The 21128-nt window shown below is 37.2% G+C and overlaps 1 protein-coding gene across 1 annotated transcript in view; it reads right to left on the bottom strand.

The window, feature by feature from the left end:
• nox4 (NADPH oxidase 4) overlaps nucleotides 1–20626 on the bottom strand; it is a 28620-nt gene extending 7994 nt beyond the window's left edge. Inside the window, exons 1-15 of the mRNA XM_028464679.1 lie at nucleotides 20570–20626; nucleotides 20193–20288; nucleotides 16083–16193; nucleotides 14403–14487; nucleotides 10811–10908; nucleotides 10352–10379; nucleotides 9192–9264; nucleotides 8403–8483; nucleotides 7616–7766; nucleotides 5829–5993; nucleotides 5136–5198; nucleotides 4539–4599; nucleotides 3379–3460; nucleotides 354–473; nucleotides 152–260 (exon numbers count right to left, since the gene is read on the bottom strand). Coding sequence (XP_028320480.1) covers nucleotides 152–260; nucleotides 354–473; nucleotides 3379–3460; nucleotides 4539–4599; nucleotides 5136–5198; nucleotides 5829–5993; nucleotides 7616–7766; nucleotides 8403–8483; nucleotides 9192–9264; nucleotides 10352–10379; nucleotides 10811–10908; nucleotides 14403–14487; nucleotides 16083–16193; nucleotides 20193–20288; nucleotides 20570–20626 — 1380 coding nt within the window. The remainder of the gene's footprint in view (nucleotides 1–151; nucleotides 261–353; nucleotides 474–3378; nucleotides 3461–4538; nucleotides 4600–5135; nucleotides 5199–5828; nucleotides 5994–7615; nucleotides 7767–8402; nucleotides 8484–9191; nucleotides 9265–10351; nucleotides 10380–10810; nucleotides 10909–14402; nucleotides 14488–16082; nucleotides 16194–20192; nucleotides 20289–20569) is intronic.
• Nucleotides 20627–21128: the final 502 nt, after the last annotated feature.

Here is a 21128-nt window from a genome sequence, read left to right on the forward strand (position 1 = left end):
AAAAAAAGCAACATTGCACTTATTGTAATTCAAACGTTCCAAAATTAGTTTTCTTTAAAAAAAAACAAAAAAAACATTTAATTGCATTGTGTACATTAACCAAATATTCAAAGTATAACACAAAGGAAGTACACTTAGAATTTATACTGACCTTGTGATGCAGTGCACAAATCAAGTCTGCGAACCAGTAGAAGGACTGGAGCTCCCTGCAGACCCACACGAAGTACAACCTCTGCAATCTAAAACCTGTCCAGTCATTACTAACCACACAACGGGACAAAACAAAAAATAAATGCTTATTTAAAACTGTACATAATTGCAAACATGTTTTTTTGTTATCGTTGACATCTTACAGCAGAGCTTGAAGCACACAGGCGAATGGTGTGACTCCTATTCCACCCGCAACACAAAGACTCACGTCGTAGTTGAAAACTTCTTCTGATGGACTCCCAAATGGACCATCAATGTAAAGCCTGAATAATGAAGATACAGTAAATATACATTAATACACACAAAGCAACATGTAGTGTTTGTGTGTATGTGCTACACACATAAAACCCACAAAACAACAAGTCAAACTGTTCCCTAATAAACTAAAAACTAACAAAAGAGAAGAACTACATGGGGAAATATTACAAATTTGGTTGTTTTTGAACATTTATTAAACTGTGGAATATTGTGAAAACAGCCGGAGGATCAAAGTGGATTGATGACAAGGTAGGAATAATGTCTTGTATATAATTAAGTAAAAAAACGGTAGGTTCAGGTTGTTTCAGTTTGAAAACAACTAAGTTTATGAGATAACCATCAACCATCCATGAACTGGTACGTTTTTGCTTTTTATAAAACGTGTACTATTTAAATTTCTTCCACTGTAAATAAAGGTGTAGGGTGCACCAAAACATCACGTGAATGAGAAAAACCACTTGTGCCTTTATAGAAAAATTTTAATTAAATTAAATTAAAACATTTTTAAAAAGCATCTATCTAGAGCAGCAGTTCTTAGTTCTTAGCAGTGGTAGAGACACAGTAAATATACATTTCCATCAGAAACTAGTTTTTTATTCAGAGATAAATAACTATGTAAAACGTTGTTTTTAAATATCATTGTTATGAATGCACAGATTCAGCTTGCAGGGTTCAGCACCTCCACAATTGTTGAGAACGACTGATCTAGGACCTAAGACGTGATAAAACCTTACAAAAAATGGAGTAAGTGACATAAATAACAACAATGAGAGATATTAAAGATATAGGGCTTGGCAAATATTGACATAAAATCAGATATGTTAATTTATAACAATAAAGCTTTATTTCTATCTTATTTTGGGAGTCGCTACTTGACTTATTTCTGTCCTAACTGCCTTCCTCTCTCTCTCTAAACACAAGCTGCTGTCGCTGTGCAATAACTCACTCACAAGATCGAAAGAGACAACATGGCAACAGACACGCTGTCTGTGCCCAATGTGCAGCAGGAAAAATGCTAACTGCAACGAGAACAATAACAAGTTGTTACTAAAGGTTTTAACGTGACATACATATATCTTTCACTTGCATCTAAAAAAGCAGCACACAGTGTAACACAAAAGAGTGTGTTAAACTGTAGTGCAACCCAGACAACCCCCAAATCAACAGGCTCTTGATATACAGTAAACTACTGACAAAAAACTCTAATCTTAACTGTGGCACGACACAGTGAAACTAACTGATCCACAGTGATTGACAAAAAATCAATTTGATTAGATCTTAGTCATTTTACTTGTGAATTTCAGACTTTATAGACATTTTTTTTTGCAAATGGTCACCCTAAATTATTTTACAATATGTTTTGTTTCACATGTATTAGTGTTAAAAAAAATATTTCAATCTTCTTCAGAAAAAGAAGAAAACGTGAAAAAAAAAAAAAGATGTGTAGATGTGGATAGTGTGACAATAGCTCCATAAAAGTAAGGAAACCCAATTTCAAGTTTTCTTGGCATATCAAACCAAATAAAATGTGACTCAAGTTGGTCACAGCCCCGTAACTACAGTCATAAATGATTGGTTGAAGTTCTGCGTTTTGTCACTGCTCTGAAAATGAAAACTGATGTACCATTGTTTGCATAACACCTTTTTTTTTTTTTTTTTTAAACTAATGCAAGTACACACACAAGTCAACGCATTCATATGACATTTGACAGAATGAATAAAAGCCTGGTCGAAGCAGGAGTGCATGTAAAAGCAATCTCAACAAGAAGACATAGTCATCAACGTCCCCCGCCATATTGGTTCTCATTATAACTCACAACCTTTTCCTAAATGTCCTAAATCTAAGAACTTAGACATATACAAAAGAAAATAATATTATCAGAATATAAAATTACTAACTATCTTAAACAGTTTCTAAGAAAAGCTGTAAAAAAACGACACAAAAGCAATAAATCCAGAAAAAATATTTGCGTGCTTCTCATTTTCGAACTCCATCAAGGTATTGATACCCTGAAGCCACACATCGAATTTGGTTTTCCTATCTTAAACGATTTCTAAGAAAAGCTGTCCCCTCTGAACAGAGTAAAAAAACAGAAAAAGGGCAATAACTCCGGAAAAAATAATTGCGCGCTTCTCATTTTCGAACTCCATTAAGGTATTGATACCCTGAAGCCATACACCGAATTCGGCTATCGTATCTTAAACAGTTTCTGAGAAAAGCTGTCCTTTTTTAAGATACTTCTGACAGAGTAAAAAAAGGGAAAAAGGGCAATAACTCTGAAAAAAATTATTGCGCGCATCTCATTTTCAAACTCCATCATTGTATTGATACCCTGAAGCCACACACTGAATTTGGTTATCGTATCTTAAACGATTTCTGAAAAAAAGCTGTCCCCTTTCACTTGGACGAACGGACAGAGCTCAAACCTATATACACTTTGTGTGGCAGGGGACAATAATAATGAATGTAGGTAAGTTATTTAATGCAGTATTGGTAAGAGGTGCTGTTTAACTGATAAGCCAAGTCCTGCTGTGAGCGTTACCATTGTTCAGGCGTTCCTACTGCTGCTGAAGCTGATTTCATGTCTGTAGTTGAATCTGTGCATATGTGACATCTTTGTGGTTTATGTTTTGTTATTATGTGACAAGTTGGCACTTGTACGTCTCAGGTTCCAAAGACAGATATTGTGCACTTTACTTAGCTCTGGTTACATTAAATAAAGTTTAATTTCCTTACTTTTCCTGCAGGGCTCGTGTGTAACTTTCTAGCACTGCCTGTTGCAGAGCAGGAAGAGGAGAATCAGAGGCCATGCAGTCAAAACCTTTGACCTCATAGTCATTTTAAACCTTCATGAAAAATTACGTCAGCTACATCACCCTCACGGTCACACACAAACTGAAACAACCTACTTTGGATATCTTCTCTGCTGGAAAATGGGGAGGATCTCCATGTCCACCCTTGACTGAGGTAGTAACAGCTGCATGAGTCGCTCTAAGGGAACGGGAGGAGAGAACAAAGATGGGACTCATTGTATTTACACATTACTTTATATGCTTTCTTTGTGTAAAAAGTAGGAAAAAATAGATGAAGTTGTTGCCTATTCAGAGTTATCACCTTTTGGGCTAAAATGAACACTGCACATCTGCAAAACATCATTCATTTATTTCATTTATTCATTTGCAGCGTACAAATACATTAAGTTATAAAAACTTTTTACTTTAACTCCTTACTTTTTGAAGCAAATATCTGTACTTTCTACTCCTTATGTTTTAAAGATGAGCTTGTTATTTTCAAGGCCTTCTAAGATGATGTCACAGCGTAAAAAGATGCAAAACAACAACCGCGAAGCTGGAGGAGAAGCTAGTGCTAGTCAATGCTAACGTGTTATAAGGTCAATTGAGCTTTTGCATTTTTTTTCTTCTTGACACATTGTGTTTACAAATTGTATTTATTATGAGTGCTAAATTGTCCAGGTGTTCAAAAGTAACAGATTTAACTTGTTTCCATGTACATGTATAGTTAAAAAAAAATGAAAGGAATTTGCTGGTTTAAAAAGGGACATTTGTTTTACTTTTTATATTTTTACGTAGATTGTACTTTTACTTTGTACTAGTGAGGGAGCAACTTCAATACTTTTACTTTTACCAGTCATTTTTTATTCAAGTATCTATACTTTTACTTGAGTACTGAAGACTGGTACTTTTGCCAACTCAGCAAGTTATGTACATTCTACCGGTTAAAAAATTACATTAAATTACAATAATTATAAATATCCTTTTAAGATCACTAACAGATACAATAAAAACTTCTGGGTGGAATTCAACTCAGTCATACAATCATACAGCAAAAGTTATGCATTTAAATAAATGTGTATTTATTACACATAAAACAAAAGACTTAAGTTGAAATTCAGACAAACTCACAAAAAAAGGAGTTTGTAAAGCTGATTGGTTTAATAACAATAAAAGCAAATAGTTTTTTTTTTCATGTAAACTCATATCTAAAACATTTTGTAATTTTGACTCCTGATTGCTCACATGTGCCTGAGTGTGAACCTGTTTGAACTCACCAGTCCAATCACCCACAACTCGAAGGTGGATGCCAAAAGTCTTCTTGTTCTCTGTGGGACACTGTAACAAATCAGACATTTATTCACACATCAACACACACACACGCGCAGACATGCACACGTGTGCACGGTCAAGTACAAAAGAAAATTCCACGTGTACACGTGCTGCAAACACAAGAGATCAAGGTGTACGCAGAGAAACTTAAAAGTGAATGTGACACGCACGCACACACACACACACACACGCACGCACACACACACACAGCTTTCCTGTTGGCAGACACTGTTCGTCGCCTCAGGGGTCTGTCTGCTCACTGTCAGTGTGATTCTCTGCCCTCCTCCTCAAAGCTTCATAACACACCAGCACACAGTTCATGCCTGTATGATGTGTGAGCAAAGAGATAATTTGATGTCTGCTTTGGAAAGCAATCTGTCAATCAAGTGCCATTGATAACACAGGGCGGATGAACAACTACCCCTTGTGTTTTACAGTAAATAGTTGTCTGTGCACGCCTGTTCGTGTGAGGTGCCTGTATGTGGATTCATACGTTTATGTGTGTGATTGCATTGAACTATTAGAGATGAACATATTTTTACCAATGTCAGAGTGAAGGGATGGTTCTCAAATGTAGAAACATCTGGACAGTTGAGAACAACGTACTGAGAGGAAACAAAAGCACATGTTAAAGACAAAAACAGTGAAGACAAGAGAACAAAAGCAGTTAGCGACAGTGTTGGAATCTCATTTCTAATTTCGACATCCTGTTTCAAGAGATGCAGGAAAACTTCTTGTGAGTGCCTGATCCTTTTGCGCGAAACGCGTCTACATCCGGTCGTCCTATTTTACGGCAGTTCGTGTACTATTTAAAAGGTTGAAATACTGCTATTTAAAAAGAATTAGTAATGTATGTTTTGAGTGAATCCCGTTTTTATTTGTTTTTTATTTTATTTACTGTTTGGTTTTTGATTGTCAATGCTGTGTATTGATTTGTTTTTGTATATAGTGTCTTGCGATGGTTTTTCCTTTTTGTCTTTTTTTTTTTTTTTAAATTAACAATTAAAAACACCACAAAATAGTCACATATGTACAGGTGTTATATTTATAAAACATTGTATGGCTGGTTTACATTCAAATACCACATCCCAGGAGCTCTGTTGTATAGGCTGCGAGTGAAGGAAGTGACGTAGTCTATGCGCATGCGTTGAAAGGATCAGGCACTGACACTTCCCCCTACAACTAAACTAGTGACTGATTGGATACAATTCAAATACTAGGGCGACGTCTCTCACCTGCCCAGGTCGAGCTTTGAAATTTTTCTTCACCATACGTAACTCGATGACATCACAGGGATGCTTCATGACAGTCACTATGGTGACAGGGTCTCCGCTTCGGATGTAACGGTAAAATCTTTCCACACAGTAGAGACAGAGAGGTCCAGACACCCAAAGCCACGTCTGAATACACAATGAACAGACACCATTTAGTAAACAAATAAATAAAATGTTTTACCATAAGAAACAAATGAACTATAACAAAAATGACCACTTTTTCGGGTCAGAAAGTATGTGAGCGCAACCAAAAGTTAAAGAGAATGTAAGAGTTAACTGATTTTTATCACATAAACGTTGGAATATGGATTTGGTCAGGATTTGTCGTTTATCCTAAAATAAGTTTAGCTGACATCTTTGAATGAAAGTGGAATTACATTAGTTTACTAGTCACTAGTTCCTAGTCTGCTCACTGAGTCAGCATTGCTCTCCTTTGAATCTACAGATTCATTTTTTAACAATTATTTATATGAAAACATAACTTTCATGTAAAAAAAATACTTGAACTATTTATGTTTTAGTCTATATTAGGGGCTTTTTATATAAATTGAACATAGACATACACACACTGTGCAGTGTTTAATTTAGTTGTATATCTAAAAAAAAAATTAATTCAATGAAAACAAATCTGATTATTTATTGATTATTATGTATTCGTATTAATTTATGTATTTTTATTTTTTCATTTATTTATTGATTAATCATAATGTTTTTAATATACTATTATTTTTCCAAAGATTGATTATTTACATTTTTCAAACTATAAAACAAACTTGGATATTTTGATATTTCTATATACGAGACAATATTGACGGTGCTGTGAGGTGTTAATCAAAAGAGAAAAACTTTTTGATCATGTAAAGAACATTGAGTCGCCTTGTGTATGAAATGCGCTGTACAAATAAATTTGCCTTGCCTTGTTAAATGGAAAATGAATATTCAGAAAAAATAGACAATCAAATTGATTATAGTTAATAATAAAAAATCAAATCATTAAAAATCTAGTAGAGACTTCCATAATCTCAATTGAATCGGGAAATTTGGCAGATTAACCACTGAGTTTGAAATGTTTTTAAAAAAAAAACAAATGAATATGAACTTTTCTTCTCTGTGGAACAAGTCAGCATTATCAGACAAGGTTTGATCAAGCAAGATGTCTTAATTCCACTTTTGTAAAAGAAAAATAAAAGGTGCGTACAACATTGTTTTTTATTGTCCGATTGATATTTGACTCTAAATCCTCAAGTCTTCTTTTTGTTCGGGTCACCTGTATTTCATGTCCAGCAGAAAGGAATCTAAAGGACAATGAGGAACAAAGAGCACATTCACAGAAATAACAGATTGTTCTGTTGTTACTACAGCGTGTGGAGTTGGTTTTTCCCCGTTTACCTGGAAGAAACTAATTGCTCACAGCTTTAGTGAAGCCTGAGGACCACATCGGAGGTTAAGAGGGGTTTTATGGAAGCAGCTTGTTACTTAACGACCGTGTGCAAACACTTATTGACACACCCAGGAAGACACACTAACATGAACACACACAGAGGCCCATAGAGGGAGGATGCCAGACCCCACCAAACAGCCCACCACACCCCCAGTAAACGAGGCTGACTCCCTCTGACACTTCCCCAGTGCTCCATACACGTGAGCAGCCTGAACACACATGAAGACCATATGCGTTCTCTACATTTATTTAACAAGCGTGTCTCAGCCACACTAACACACACATACACACACTAACACACACACACCTGAGGATAATGCGACTGAAAGTGAGCATCCTCACTACATCTGTTCTCATCCTGGTCCTGATTCTCATCCTGCCGCCGTGCGCTGCTCTGATTGGCTCTGAGGCAGCCGGGGGGGTGGGCCTCCATGTTCGTCTGATACTTCAGAGCTCCTCTGATGAAAAACACAAAAAACAGACAACATCGATTTACAAATAGATATACATCTTTTTTTTACAACAGCTACATTATGTAAAAATGCAAATCATAGTTTAAAAATCATTAAACATTAAGCATTAATTAGTGGTTCTAGTCATTGAGAGGAAAAGGAAAATTGTTCCTAAACATTTTAATGAATGTGACTAAAATTGGTTTAAAAACTGTACTAAAAACAGAGCAAAGAAAATCTACAGTAAAAAGTATTGCAATTTATAACCTCTTTACATTTTCACTAAAAGCAATACTTTTTAAAATTGACTGTAGCTCTGCTGCAGATTTTTTTTATACAGAATACATATATATATAGATTATAATTACTATTAAGATTATTATTATAGCTCTTGGTTATTGCTGAATTGTTATGAAAACACATAAAGAGTCTGAAAGAGCAAACGAAGCTATGGATGATATCAAATCTTTCTAATGAAAGAGTAATCTGATCTGATCTAATTTCCCCTGATCTGAGAGATATCACATTTTGCAGGAAAAAAGTACAGTACGGTATATATTTAAAAACTGACTTATATGCATAAATGCAAATATATACTGTCTATAAATATATATGTATACAAGTAATTTAAAAGCAACCTACCCGACCATGTGCACCAATAGGATGATGTAGAAAACAATGAACAGGTTGTGTGTATACCAGAAGATCTCATAGTTTGACATCCTGGGAAAAAAAATACAATCATAGGATGCAAATGAGTACAATGTTATATCAGAACTATAACTCATTTCTGTCTATTTGATCCTTAAATAATAATCACACTTCAACTACAAAGTATCACTTTTAGTCGCAGAAATAATGATACCGTACCTATTTATTCTACTTTGTAACGATCAGTGTCTTTTAATACTGTGACTCGGTGAGAGGGTGGGTACTCATGTGATGCGCAGCAGCCAAATTACCAGCACTCTAACCATTCAGCCAAACTCTTTAAGTGATGCTTAAGTGGTCTAGAAAAGCCTCTTAGCCTCTGTTCATTTACTGCTGACAGAAAGGAAGTCAACACACACACACACACACACACACACACACAAAGGATGACCCACCATGACCTGAGTAATGACAGAGCTACGATTTACTCTGCAGCAGCCGTCAGTTTGTGTCTCTTTGTCATTAAAAGTGCACAGATATTACACAGAGACAGACAAAAAAAGACTAAAACTAAGAATTGCAATTTGCACAATACAAAGATATTTTTAGTTTTTTTTAGGTTAAGGAACATCCATTTTAAATATATTGTGAAAACCTCTTAAGCTAATAGACCTGTCACTCCAATGTTTATCATAAAAAGAGAAACAAACACTTGAAATCTTTTACATCCTTGACAACAGCGCACGTACTGGGACGAACATTGGCTTGGCTTTAGCTTACCGTACACAGTAGGAGGAAGACATGAACATCAGGAAAAGGATGAGAACCAACAGAACACCAGTGACCCCTGGGACTGAAGAGAGTGGGAGGATTACATTATGGGGACAAATGGACTAAGCAAACATACAATAGTGCTGTTTGAATGCATTGGCTGAAGGAACTGCCACTGAAGCATTTGGACGTTAATTCAGATGTTTATTGGCCAAACCCCAAATATAACAAGTAATGATTGAAATTTCTATTTTACTTTAAAGAAAGTGAAATAGATCAAATAAAAAAACAAATACATTGATGTTGAAAAACGGAGCTGTTTTATCCACATGCTCAAATATTCCAGTATAAATAACATACAATATCAAGCGATTGACATCTTAATAAGTACAGATTACCTTAAAAATAGGACCCCGTGATCTTTTTTCTTCCTTTTCTTTACTGGCCTGTAAATAACTAGTAGTAGTTGTAGTAGTTTAGTTTTATTTCAAGCACACAATGAAAAAGTGTACAGTATGTACAACATAAGACAATAATCCAAATTCACAGCTGCTCGCAAAGGAGTGTGATGAAATTTAACACTTATTAATTTCCACCGCCTCTTCCAAAGTCTTAAAACAATAGCTTACTTCCTTTGGTTTTATCCACTTTCTTACATAACACAAGCACAAATATCTTCATACATTTAAACAGTGTGTTAGCGACAAAAATTCAAGCTAAACAAACTCATTTTCCTTCGTTTTTATAACGTTCAAACTAAATTGTTTTATATGTGGACATTCCTTGAGCTGCTCATTTAAGCTATCCCACAGTTTCACCCATTGTACGGAAACACAAAAACCTTACTTCCTACTGTGTACCATCGGTATTATGAAATGTAGTTTTCCTTCCCTCTGAGTAAGTAACTTTTGTACATTTTGAAGTAAATCATTGCGCTTTGCCCTATATCGAATTTGTACAGTCTGCAAACCCGCCAGATCTTTAAATTGTAATAATTTGGGCTGAATCCCTAAGTTTAAAACCTTTGCAATAAATTATTTAAACCTTAAATGAATTATTATGAATTTTGCTGGAATAAAAGGACATTTTTAATCCAAATCTTTATGCAACCGAGATAAAGTTTTATCAACACAAACACTAACGTACATTTAATGTTATCTGAAACTTACTTGTAGTTAAAATGATCCTCTTGGGGTCCTGGGAAGGGAAGAAATAACATCCATGACTTACTGAGAGAAAAGAGCAGGTTTAAGTGTAACATGTTAAATATCAGTGTCTGATCAGTTGTAGGTTTATTGCTGTCAGGTTTGACATTAAATACAAAATGTTTGTCAAAAGAAGAATGAAGTTCTGTGCAATGTTGGAAAATCATAAAAGTTAATTGCACGGTCCCTTCAGATTAAAGTGACATAAAAAGTCACTTCATGTGGTTTTCACAAGATATTCTTTCAAACTTGTGCCTCTTCTGACCTTAACTTAAACATCTGTGTGCACTTTCAGGTGTGATAAGCAGACACACATGTGAAGCCCAATGGGTGAGGTACGGTTAGTTTGAGAAGACTGCAGTCACATGGAGAGGAAAGTATTGCATGAACGCCTCCATAACAAAGGATTACAGGCTAGCGTACCTCTCCTTTGTAGCGGGCCAGATTCAGAGCAGGGAAGTCATCTGAATAGCTCGTGCTGAAGTTGACAACATTCACCAGGTGGGCGGACACGTGCACCACTGAAACGGTGGAAATGTTAAACAACACTGATTTAGACACATATTGTGCAGACATGGTCACATGCTCGTACTTGACCTTCCCTGGAAGAGGACACACTCTTGATTTTAGAAGACACAGCAAACACGCACACACACACATTCCTTTGTCATTTCAGAAAGCCAGTCAGCAAAAAAAAAACTTCTCTCTCGCGCGCGCGCACGCACACACACACACACACACACACACCCCTCCTTGACATCATAGGTTAACTATGCACCCATTTAACAGCTGATGGAATTAGAGGGCGTAATCATGAGACACAGGGGTCTTTTTTTCCTGGCCACATCCTTTCCCACCCCCACTGCCTTCCACCCTGCCTCCCCCATTCTACCCCTTTCTCCTCCTCCTCGTCCTCCCCTCTTTCTTCTCTGCGTTTGTGTGTCTCTCCAGTCTCATTTGTTGTCCCAGAGTGTTCTCAGAACATGACAAGTTAGCCCGAGGGGAGAGGTGTGCGTCATTTTGTCTGTCTTCATTGACTTTGACTTATTTCCTTGATGGTCTTTTCGTTGGTCACTTTTCACACAATGGCTTTCAATTGAAATCACTTCAATGTGGTAAGTCAAAGAAAGTGTGTTCTAGTCCAGTGTCCGTTATACCTGCTTGATACACTCATTTCCACTACATGGTATCAGCCCAACTCTACATAGTTGTGTTATCAGGTTTTCGCTACAATATTGTCCTGGTGATGAAAGTTGCGTCTGCTATTGGGCCAGTTACAGCCAAAAGCGAACAAATGAAGTCTGAATGCAACATAAAAACCAAACATTATGTTAATTTGAGGTTTCATTTATTCAGATATGGTCTTTCAGGACATTTTTTATCTCCCGACATGTTTCGACAGTCAACTGCCAGCCTTCGTCAGAGGAGTTCTGTTGATCGCCTTTGATGGTTCCTTTGAAGTTTCACTTGACGTCCATTTAATAGTTCCAGCGAGATTAATTTTGTTTCTTCTTGAACAGTATGTTAAGGAACCATCAAAGTTCAACAGAACTCATCTGACGAAGACTGGCAGTTGACTGTCGAAACATGTTGGGAGATAAAAATGTCCTGAAAAACCTTGTCTGAATAAACGAAACCTCAACTTAACATATTGTTCATATTGAAGAGAAAATGATCTCGCTGGAACTAAAAATCAAACAGTTGATAAGGCAGAACAATCTCCAGAACACACGACCTGAAAAAGTTCAAAGCTCTGCTAAACAAGGAAACCACTAAACTAAAGAGTGCACTTGCATTTCCTAAACTGGATTTCGCAGTATGTCTGTTTTTAAGAGATTTATTTGATATATTCTGTAACTTTGTAATTTTGCGCTACCTTGGTCAGATCTTGCCAGAAAAATATTCTATTCTCAAAGAACTACCTGGTTAAAAAAAATGTTCTATAAAAAGTAGTGTGTTGCCACGTGGTTGTGATCCACAGCATTGAGAAGACGGTTGTTCCAGAGAAGAATCAAAACACTGCGAACACAAATGAACAAAATCGACGACGGGGCCCAGGAAATCCTTTTCCCGAGCTACGATGATTAGACGACCGTGGCTGCTGAACAGCAAGTCATTAACTGTTGTGCTTTAATGTTCTGAGTCATATTTTGGTATCTGCTTGGTCTTAAATGGAGCTACTAAAACTCTTGGTATCTGGTACCATGTACCAGATACTGTAGTCCAGAGATGGAAAACTTTTATTACATTTTTTTTTTTTTTCATCCAAGGGCTACATTTTCAACATTCATGTCAACATTTAGAAAAATTCCCAATCTGAGCATTAATACAGGAAAGAATAAAGTGTTTTTATTGTTTTGTGGGCTTTTGAAGTCACTTTGCCCATTTTGATCATTGTTTTGTGTATTTTTGTTTAATTTTTTGTTGTAGTTTTGAATATTTTATTTTTAATTTTCATATTTATTTTCTTATTTTCATATTTATTTTCTTATTTTCATATTTTTATTATTAAGGGCAGCTTTTTTTCCAATTGGCCTTGCTAGAGGTAAAAACACAGAGTACATGTAGCTCCGCTCATGTAATACAGCTACTAATACTAATAATAAAGGTGATAACTGAGGAGTGACAGCTTTGTTTAACCAAGGTAAGCTCGCTGTCCTCACAAACTCATCATACATCCTCGCCCTATCCCATTTTCCCTGTGGAAACCCACATCACACATAGTACTACTTAAGTCTGCCTTACTTGGTTGTGAGTAAATAGTAAATGAGCCAACACAAAGAAGGGGCTGTGTATTTGATAAAACAAATGGGGGATATTAATTACAGTTTCACTAAACACCTTTGAGGACAAAGTTAATGAGCATTTCAATAGAATACCAAGAAGACATAGTCATCAACATCCCCCACCAGATTGGTTGTCATGATAACTCACAACCTTTTCCAAAATGTCCTAAATCTAACTTAGATGTATACATAAGAAAATATTATCACATCAGAATATAAAATGACTTACACTCTAAGAAAAGCTGTCCCCCTTTGAAGATACCTCGAACAGAGAAAAAAAAAATGGAAACAGGGCAATAACTCCGGAAAAAATTATTTTGCGCTTCTCATTTTCGAACTCCATCAAGGTATTGATACCCTGAAACCACACACCAAATTTGGTTATCCTATCTTAAACGGTTTCTGAGAAAAGCTGTCCCCTTTGAAGATATCTGGTACAGAGAAAAGAAAAAAAAAAACGGAAAAAAGGGCAATAACTCCGGAAAAAATAATTTTGTGCTTCTCATTTTCGAACTTCATCAAGGTATTGTTACCCTGAAGCCACACACTGAATTTGGTTATCGTATCTTAAACAGTTTCTGAGAAGAGCTGTGTCCTTTAACTCGGACAGACGGATACACGGATGGACGGGCGGGCAGACCTACGGACGGACCTCAATTCTAAATCCTCCTTCACACTTTGTGGTGGGGAATAATAAGCAATTAATTTGAAATAAGAAGAGCATATTAAGTCCAGTCTAGGTAGTTGAGTCCACATGCAGACTGAGGGGTTATTAGTGAAAAGACCTTCACACTAAAGCAATGCTTCCTGCAATGCTTGGATCACTGCCGAGGAAAAGCTCTCAGCAAGAGGTTTGTACTAGTCTGATCTGACTTCACGTGCAGTTTATCTCTTTTTTTTTTGTAAGGCCTACATTCTACTGTAAACACAAAGCAGGTTTCTCAAGAGGAAAAAAAAACAATGAATCAGAGGAAGAAGCCTGTGAACCGGAGACTCAGCAGACTTACAGCTGCTACAGGCTTCCATGATGTCAGGGGAGGGGAGTCCCCACTAAACCCTGCACGCATACAGTCGTCAATGGCAAAAACACACAGCCAGTGAGGAACACATCACAGCTGGTAGACTGGGAACGCTGCGAGAAGCTGGCCTCAATCATCTCTGTTTCATTCTCAGAAACACAAACACACAGAGAGAGAGAGAGAGAGAAATGTGAGGTGATGTGATCTTACCAGAGAAGATGCAGATAGCAATACCACATGCCACATGAAAGGTTTTGCTCTTGTCCAGCAGCCTGCGTGTCCCTCTGCTCGACACCTGTACAAGCCAAACGGATTTCAAATTAAATAATGCATAATGTTACAGCAAGTTCTTCTAGGAACGTCTTTATACTGTAGTTGTTACAGGGGTGAAGCATTCATTTTAAAAGTAAGGGTGTTCTAACAACCTAGTCTCACTCCCAACTCATTACGCATGGTTACGCATCACCCAGTTCCTTGGACTTTATGACGTTTTTCCAAAGACCTAAGTAGACTCAGAATATTTCGGTGGACTGATTTTGACGCTGCACTTACTAGGAAATGAGAAACCAGACAGTTGAGAACATGGGTGAGGGCAGCATTTGGATGCCACACATGCCTTACAGCTAAACAAGGAAGACACCTTAAATCGGGTAGGTCTACGCTACAATTGGAACAATTGTATGACTTTAACATCATTAAAACAGTTAGAGTTACATGAAGAGAGCAATTCCTTGAGTAATCACTATGTCAGAGTTTGTCCAACATGTCGACCTCCACAAGCGTGCCTTTAATGTGATTTTTAGGCCGAGCTATCAGACTCAAAACGCCACTCACTTTCTTCTTCTTTTTTGTTCTTCTTCCTGTTGTGTACACAAGCTAAAATCGCTACTCCTCTGTTATTCGTGAACCGATCGGGCTGAAATTTGGTATAATCTATGAATGTACGCATCAACGCTCGGAGCCCGATTTTCGATTTGAGGCCCCAAGGGGCCCCAAAGGAATAAAAAAACGAAAGTTGATTTCTCATTTATTTGCGAGTCAAATATTACAACGGTTGGTGGTACCAAATCATTGGCACATACCAATATATAAATGGGACCCATTATCTCGTACGTGTCATGAGGGTGCCAGGGGGCCCCCGATGGCCCCATTTTTCAAATGACTACTCCTCCGTTAGATCGGAATGCAGTTTGGTATGAATATTCTATGAATGAATATGATGAGACTCTCGGAGCCCTTTTTTTTAACCAACATTTCCGGTAATTACCAAATGTATGGGAACATAGTCATGTGATATATTGTTTCAAAGGTAATTCAGCATAGATTACGTTTATGCCTCGCACAATTCAATTGGGGGCCTGAGTCAAATATTGCGACAGTTGGTGGTTGCGAATCACTGACACATACCAATATATGAATGGAGCCCGTTACTCCGTATGTGCCACGGGGGCGGCAGGGCCCCGCTTTTCAAATGACTACTCCTCCATTAATCCTCGTTGTATCGGGCTGTGATTTGACATGGATATTCTATGAGATGATGTCAAGAATGTCCGAGACATTTTTTTTACTCGGTGGAACAGAGTCATTTGACTGAATTCTCGGGAACGTATTATGTGACGTTCGGCGAGGAGAAGTTTCGCGGGCCCGACTGTAGTTCATCCAAACTTGTTAAATCATATAAAGCTTACATGTAATAGTTCAGTTGAGCTCTTTTTGTTATTTGGGTTGAGTTTCCCTGCAATTTTGTGTAGGCAGAGTATTATCCATCATAGTAGGTGGTACACAGAGATATTAAAGCTACAATGAAAAACTTTGTGTATTGTTTAGTGTAAAGCAGGACTTAAAGAGCAAACAGTGTGTATTGGGTCACATCTTTGAATGTATCCTCACCGTGTGAGTTCCTCTGACAAAGGTGAGCAGTGAGCGACACATGGGCAGCAGCACCAGGCTGCAGTTCAGGTTCAACACTGCTGCAGATGCCCGGCTGATACACAACCCCAGCTGGAGAGGAGACACACACACACACACGTGTTCTCATGCTACTGTCAGACTCAATCATGGCTTTAACATTTTACAAAAACAGCACATCTGTTGTTTTTTTTTACATTGTCTTAGTTTGCATAATTTGAGAGCAAATAAACACAAAGGGATATTAAACATGGCTGCGGAAACATTAACCCACAGATATCATCATGCACTTAGAATAATCTAGTAGTCATATTATTACATTTCACCCCCTCATGCTGTAGTTACTTACTAAAAAGTCAAACTACGGCTCAATAATCAAAGACGTCTTTATGCTGTCGCAACGCCTGAACTCAGCAGGTTTAAACCAATCGTTGGCGGCCTGCGTGTGAACCACAGGTTGTGTCAGTATGATGATCATCCTCCAGAAGCTGAAACAACTAGTGTGGGTGAGTTATTCAGAAGAACAAACAGATGACTTTAGGTCATGTGTGAAACTACAGTCCATCTTCTGAATGTAAACTGAAATACATTTTAAAAAAGCTAATAAATGTATCTTCCGCACAATTGACTTTATATTTATACCTATAATTTCATTATTATATTCATATATTCTTACTGTATTGCTAATAGGGATTAAACTGGGTGTAAGTATCGGGAGGAGTGACACACAATGCATCTCACTGAGCATCGTACTGCGTTTGATTGTGTATGTGAAAAAATAACGTTTGATTGGATGTGATTAGATTTTTTTTAACCCAATAGATGTGAAGAGATCAGAAAAGCGACGACTAAATTATGTCACTTCCTTAAAAGTTGAAATGTGATAAAGTTGCAGACGTCAGGCCAATGTCTGGCTCTACATTTAGTCAGAGAGTGTTAACACCAGTCTGTTGCCTTTGCCCTTTAAAAACATCACACACACACACACACACACGACAGCTTCCCAAAGAAAAGCAGCTGATGGTTGAACCGCATGAGATCTGATATCCTGTTTTCTATACATCCCAGACACCCCAAACAAACCCAACACACACACACACACACATACACACACAAAGAACCAAGCAGGTGAGATCAAATGCTTCAGCCTAAATTCCCCTATATGACATCATTCCTGTGATATATCTCCATCTTACACACACACACACTAACACACACACGCACACACACGCACGCACACACACATACACACACACTTAAGCTCTCTGGTGATGAGGCATTTAGCCAAACCTGCCCACACTTGCCCCTCACTCCCCTTTGCCTCTCAGTGTACACAACATGCAGTGAACACAGCTTCCTTTCTCATCTTTGTGTATATTTGTCAAAAAAAAAAAACAAAAAAAACACTAAAATATTGGGATAATTAGCTTCATTCTAAATCTATCGTCAAAAACAGAGGCAAAGCAATACTTGAACCATCTTTACTTGAATGTATTTTCACTATTTAATCAGAATTAGAAAAACTCCCTCAAGAAATATTAGTTACACAGTTATTAAACCAATTTATTACCAATAAATGCTCCATAAATGATGAACGTAAAAAGCAACACAAAGAACACTACCTACAACATTGAGCTTTGCAGGGTCACGGTGGGTGCAGAGAGACAGGGCATCAGAACTTGTGACAAATATTATACATAATTGTGACTGTAGGAGTTTGCGAGGTTGTGCCGCGTGCTCTCGTTAACCGTGGTCAGCCCTAATGCCTGCAACTAATTTACAGAAAAACGCAAACACGTATAAACACACACAGACGCAATCGCAAAGCCATCAAGCATGCCAACAGAGTTTATGGTCCACATGTGGAGTCAAAGCAACACCATCCAACCATTCCATGTTGCATACTCACACATGTAGAAGAGTCTGTTTACTCCTTAGGTCAATGCACATTTTTCTTATTAGGAATGTGTATAAATGTGTTTCATGGGCCTTTTTATAAGCCGTGGTGGTAGTTAATGTATTTTACGGTGTCCTTGGCGAAACCGGGTGCTCTAGTTTAAGGGCAGCAACACCATTTATTGAAACTTTTTCCCTGTAAGAACATTATAACACATTTTAAATCACTATTCTGACTTGTATTCATTCATATTCTTTCCCTGTGTGACTTGCAGCTGTGGCTGCAGAGCCCCACGCAGCACTCTCTCACTAATATTCTGACCCCCAACACTCAGTGTTACCAAATCAAACCAGCACACATTGCACTGTACTTCATTAAGAGTATTAAATGGCTAACGTTTAATTAACTACAAATGAATTTACCTGATGTGTTAAAATGCCATATAGCAGCTTTAAGTTAGTCTTAATCTAGGGTTAAGTAGGCTGATAGTGACCTGTCCACATTATTCTGAGAGTCAGGTGAGATTAAATTCATGTGTGTAACTGTATGATTATATTCCGGTGCTGCAGTGACAGGTAACTGTCGGCCAGGGGGACAAAGGTGGCTCTTGGACTAATTTTGTGCTGCTCCAAAAGTACAACTCTACTAAATGACTCCAAAAACACCTACAATTACAGAAAAATACACAAAAACAGCAAAATTGCACAAATTGACTGAAAAAAACACACAAGACGATTACAAATAATTAACTGAAAAACAGTCAACACAAAAATTCCCAAAAAACGCTCATAACGCACAAAACTAGAGGTGTCCCAATCCGATATTAACATCGGATATTGGTCCGATATCAGCTAGAAAATGATAATCGGACTGCATCTAAAATCTCTGATATATATTCTATATTATATTTATTAAATTGTAGAATACTGTAGATATTGTGTTGGAGGTTAAAACGTATGTAACTAATTGGTTAATAATAAATGGGTCAGTTTTTCTCATGCCTACTGTTGCTGAGTATTGTTCTCTGTTTGAATAACATCACTTGATCAAGCTTTTTCTAACATTTCACACTACAAAATAAGTCATAAAAATATGTATGATTCGTGCTGATATCGGATCGATATCGGCATTAGCCAATAGCCAAGGCTGCAATATCGGTATTGTATCGAAAGTGAAAAAGTTGTATCGGGACATCCCTACACAAAACAACAAATACACAGAATAACAGGAAAAATACACAAGGCAACAACTAAAATACATAAAATGAACCAAAAACACAGAAAAAGGTCGTTCAGATTGACATTATTGTGAATGCTGACATGAATGTTGATAATGTGGCCCCTCTGATAAGACAATCACAATCTTTTGGCCCCTGCTGTTATGAAATATGTGCATCTGTGCCTTTTGATATCGGCTCTTTTTGTAGAATTTTTCCAGTGGTACTGTGCATTTTTTTTTTTTTTTTTTAAATACAAACATAAATTCATAAATCTCATCCTAGTATTTTGAAAATAAACGGTGCAGAAAACCAAATTAGGTACTTAAAACGAGATACATGTTGAATCACATTACATTTAATCTGGACTTGAGACATTTATTATTTCGAGCCCCAGATAAATCAGGCTGATTGATGAATCCACATCAGTCAATAGCCCAGCTGATTAATCGATCGGACGTGGAGATTCAGTCACTTTGTGCTGTGTTTTCTGCATTATAATAAGCAGCCACTATGGAATCAGAAGTATTAATTACAAAATTACAACATTAGGAGAAGTGCACAAGTTTATTGTTCACAGATATATTTTCCTTTTTTTTTTTTTTTTTGTTTAACCATGTTTTATTGACATTTAAGCAACTTTTTTTTTAATGTATTCCAGAAATGCAGCTTTTACAAGTTTGCCTTTTCTTATTTATAAGTGGCTTACGTTGCCAGTGTTAACACTTAAAGTTCTTGTATTTAATTTAGTAATGTTTTGCACTTTGTCTTGAATTATCTTTTGGAAATTATAAGAAACATGTGTTCGTGTGCAGTATATAACCTGTGTATATCACTGTTATCATCTCATATATCAACGATAAATCGGTTATCAGCAGATGTATCGGATATTGGCTTTTTAAAAACCCTATTATTTTGTAATCGGCCCTAAATAATCGCATATCGGTCATGTGACTGAGGTGTGTTGATGTGCTCTCACCCCCAGCATCTGGTAAAGGTAATGGTACTGGTGTCCAGTTAAATACAGCAGGAAGGTTTTTAGGAACAACCAGGTGTTTGCTCCCAGCCACAGCATCTACACACAAACACATCATACACATATACACACTATAATGTACAGTCGGGGTTGTGCATTTTATTACATTTTTTTAAATTTTATTTATTTATTTTTTTTAAATTAAACCAATTTAGATAAAACTCTGTCAAAGTAACTGTGTGTCAACAAAACGTTTGGTTCTGATTTACAGAGTTGTTACAACACTTTAAAAACAACATTAAAAGCAGTAAAGTTGCAGGAATGATAGAAGAAGAAGAAGAAGAAGAAGAAGAAGAAGAAAGAAAAAACCGTTTCCCCACCAGGACAACGTGCTTTCCTCCCTCGTTAACGAGCCAGCTCCGCACCGACACCACCATGGTGCGTTCAGGGACTCGGCGGCTGTTGGGTCCAAACTGTACCGTGGAGCCGCGGAGCGTTGGACGGAGAGAGGAGCCGTCCTTCCCCCGGTACAACTGTCTCTGTGTCTGTGAGAGCCGGTGTCTGTTTCACTGCTCTGCATCCCCCCCCCCCCCCCCCAACACACACACACACGCACGCACGCACGCACGCGCGGACGCACACTTTTACGCATGCCCGCGCTCACGTGGCTGTACCCACGCAGACTCCACATATTACTTTAATACATACTTTAGTTTTTCTTCAGTGTTTTAAGAACAAACAAAAAAAAAAAAAAAAAAAAAACTCTGGCTCCACAGCGGCTCAGTACCTGTTTCTGCCACTAGAGGGAGACAAAGACCTCAGAGCCACATTATGTTTATCCTGGAACATTTCATCATTAAAAATATATTAATAGTGTTTGTAATTTTGAAATTGTTCAATGATAAAAAAATAAAATAAAAATAAAATTAATAATTAAAC

Source organism: Gouania willdenowi, chromosome 13, assembly GCF_900634775.1.
Source record: "Gouania willdenowi chromosome 13, fGouWil2.1, whole genome shotgun sequence".
NCBI classification, from domain to species: Eukaryota; Metazoa; Chordata; class Actinopteri; order Blenniiformes; family Gobiesocidae; genus Gouania; species Gouania willdenowi.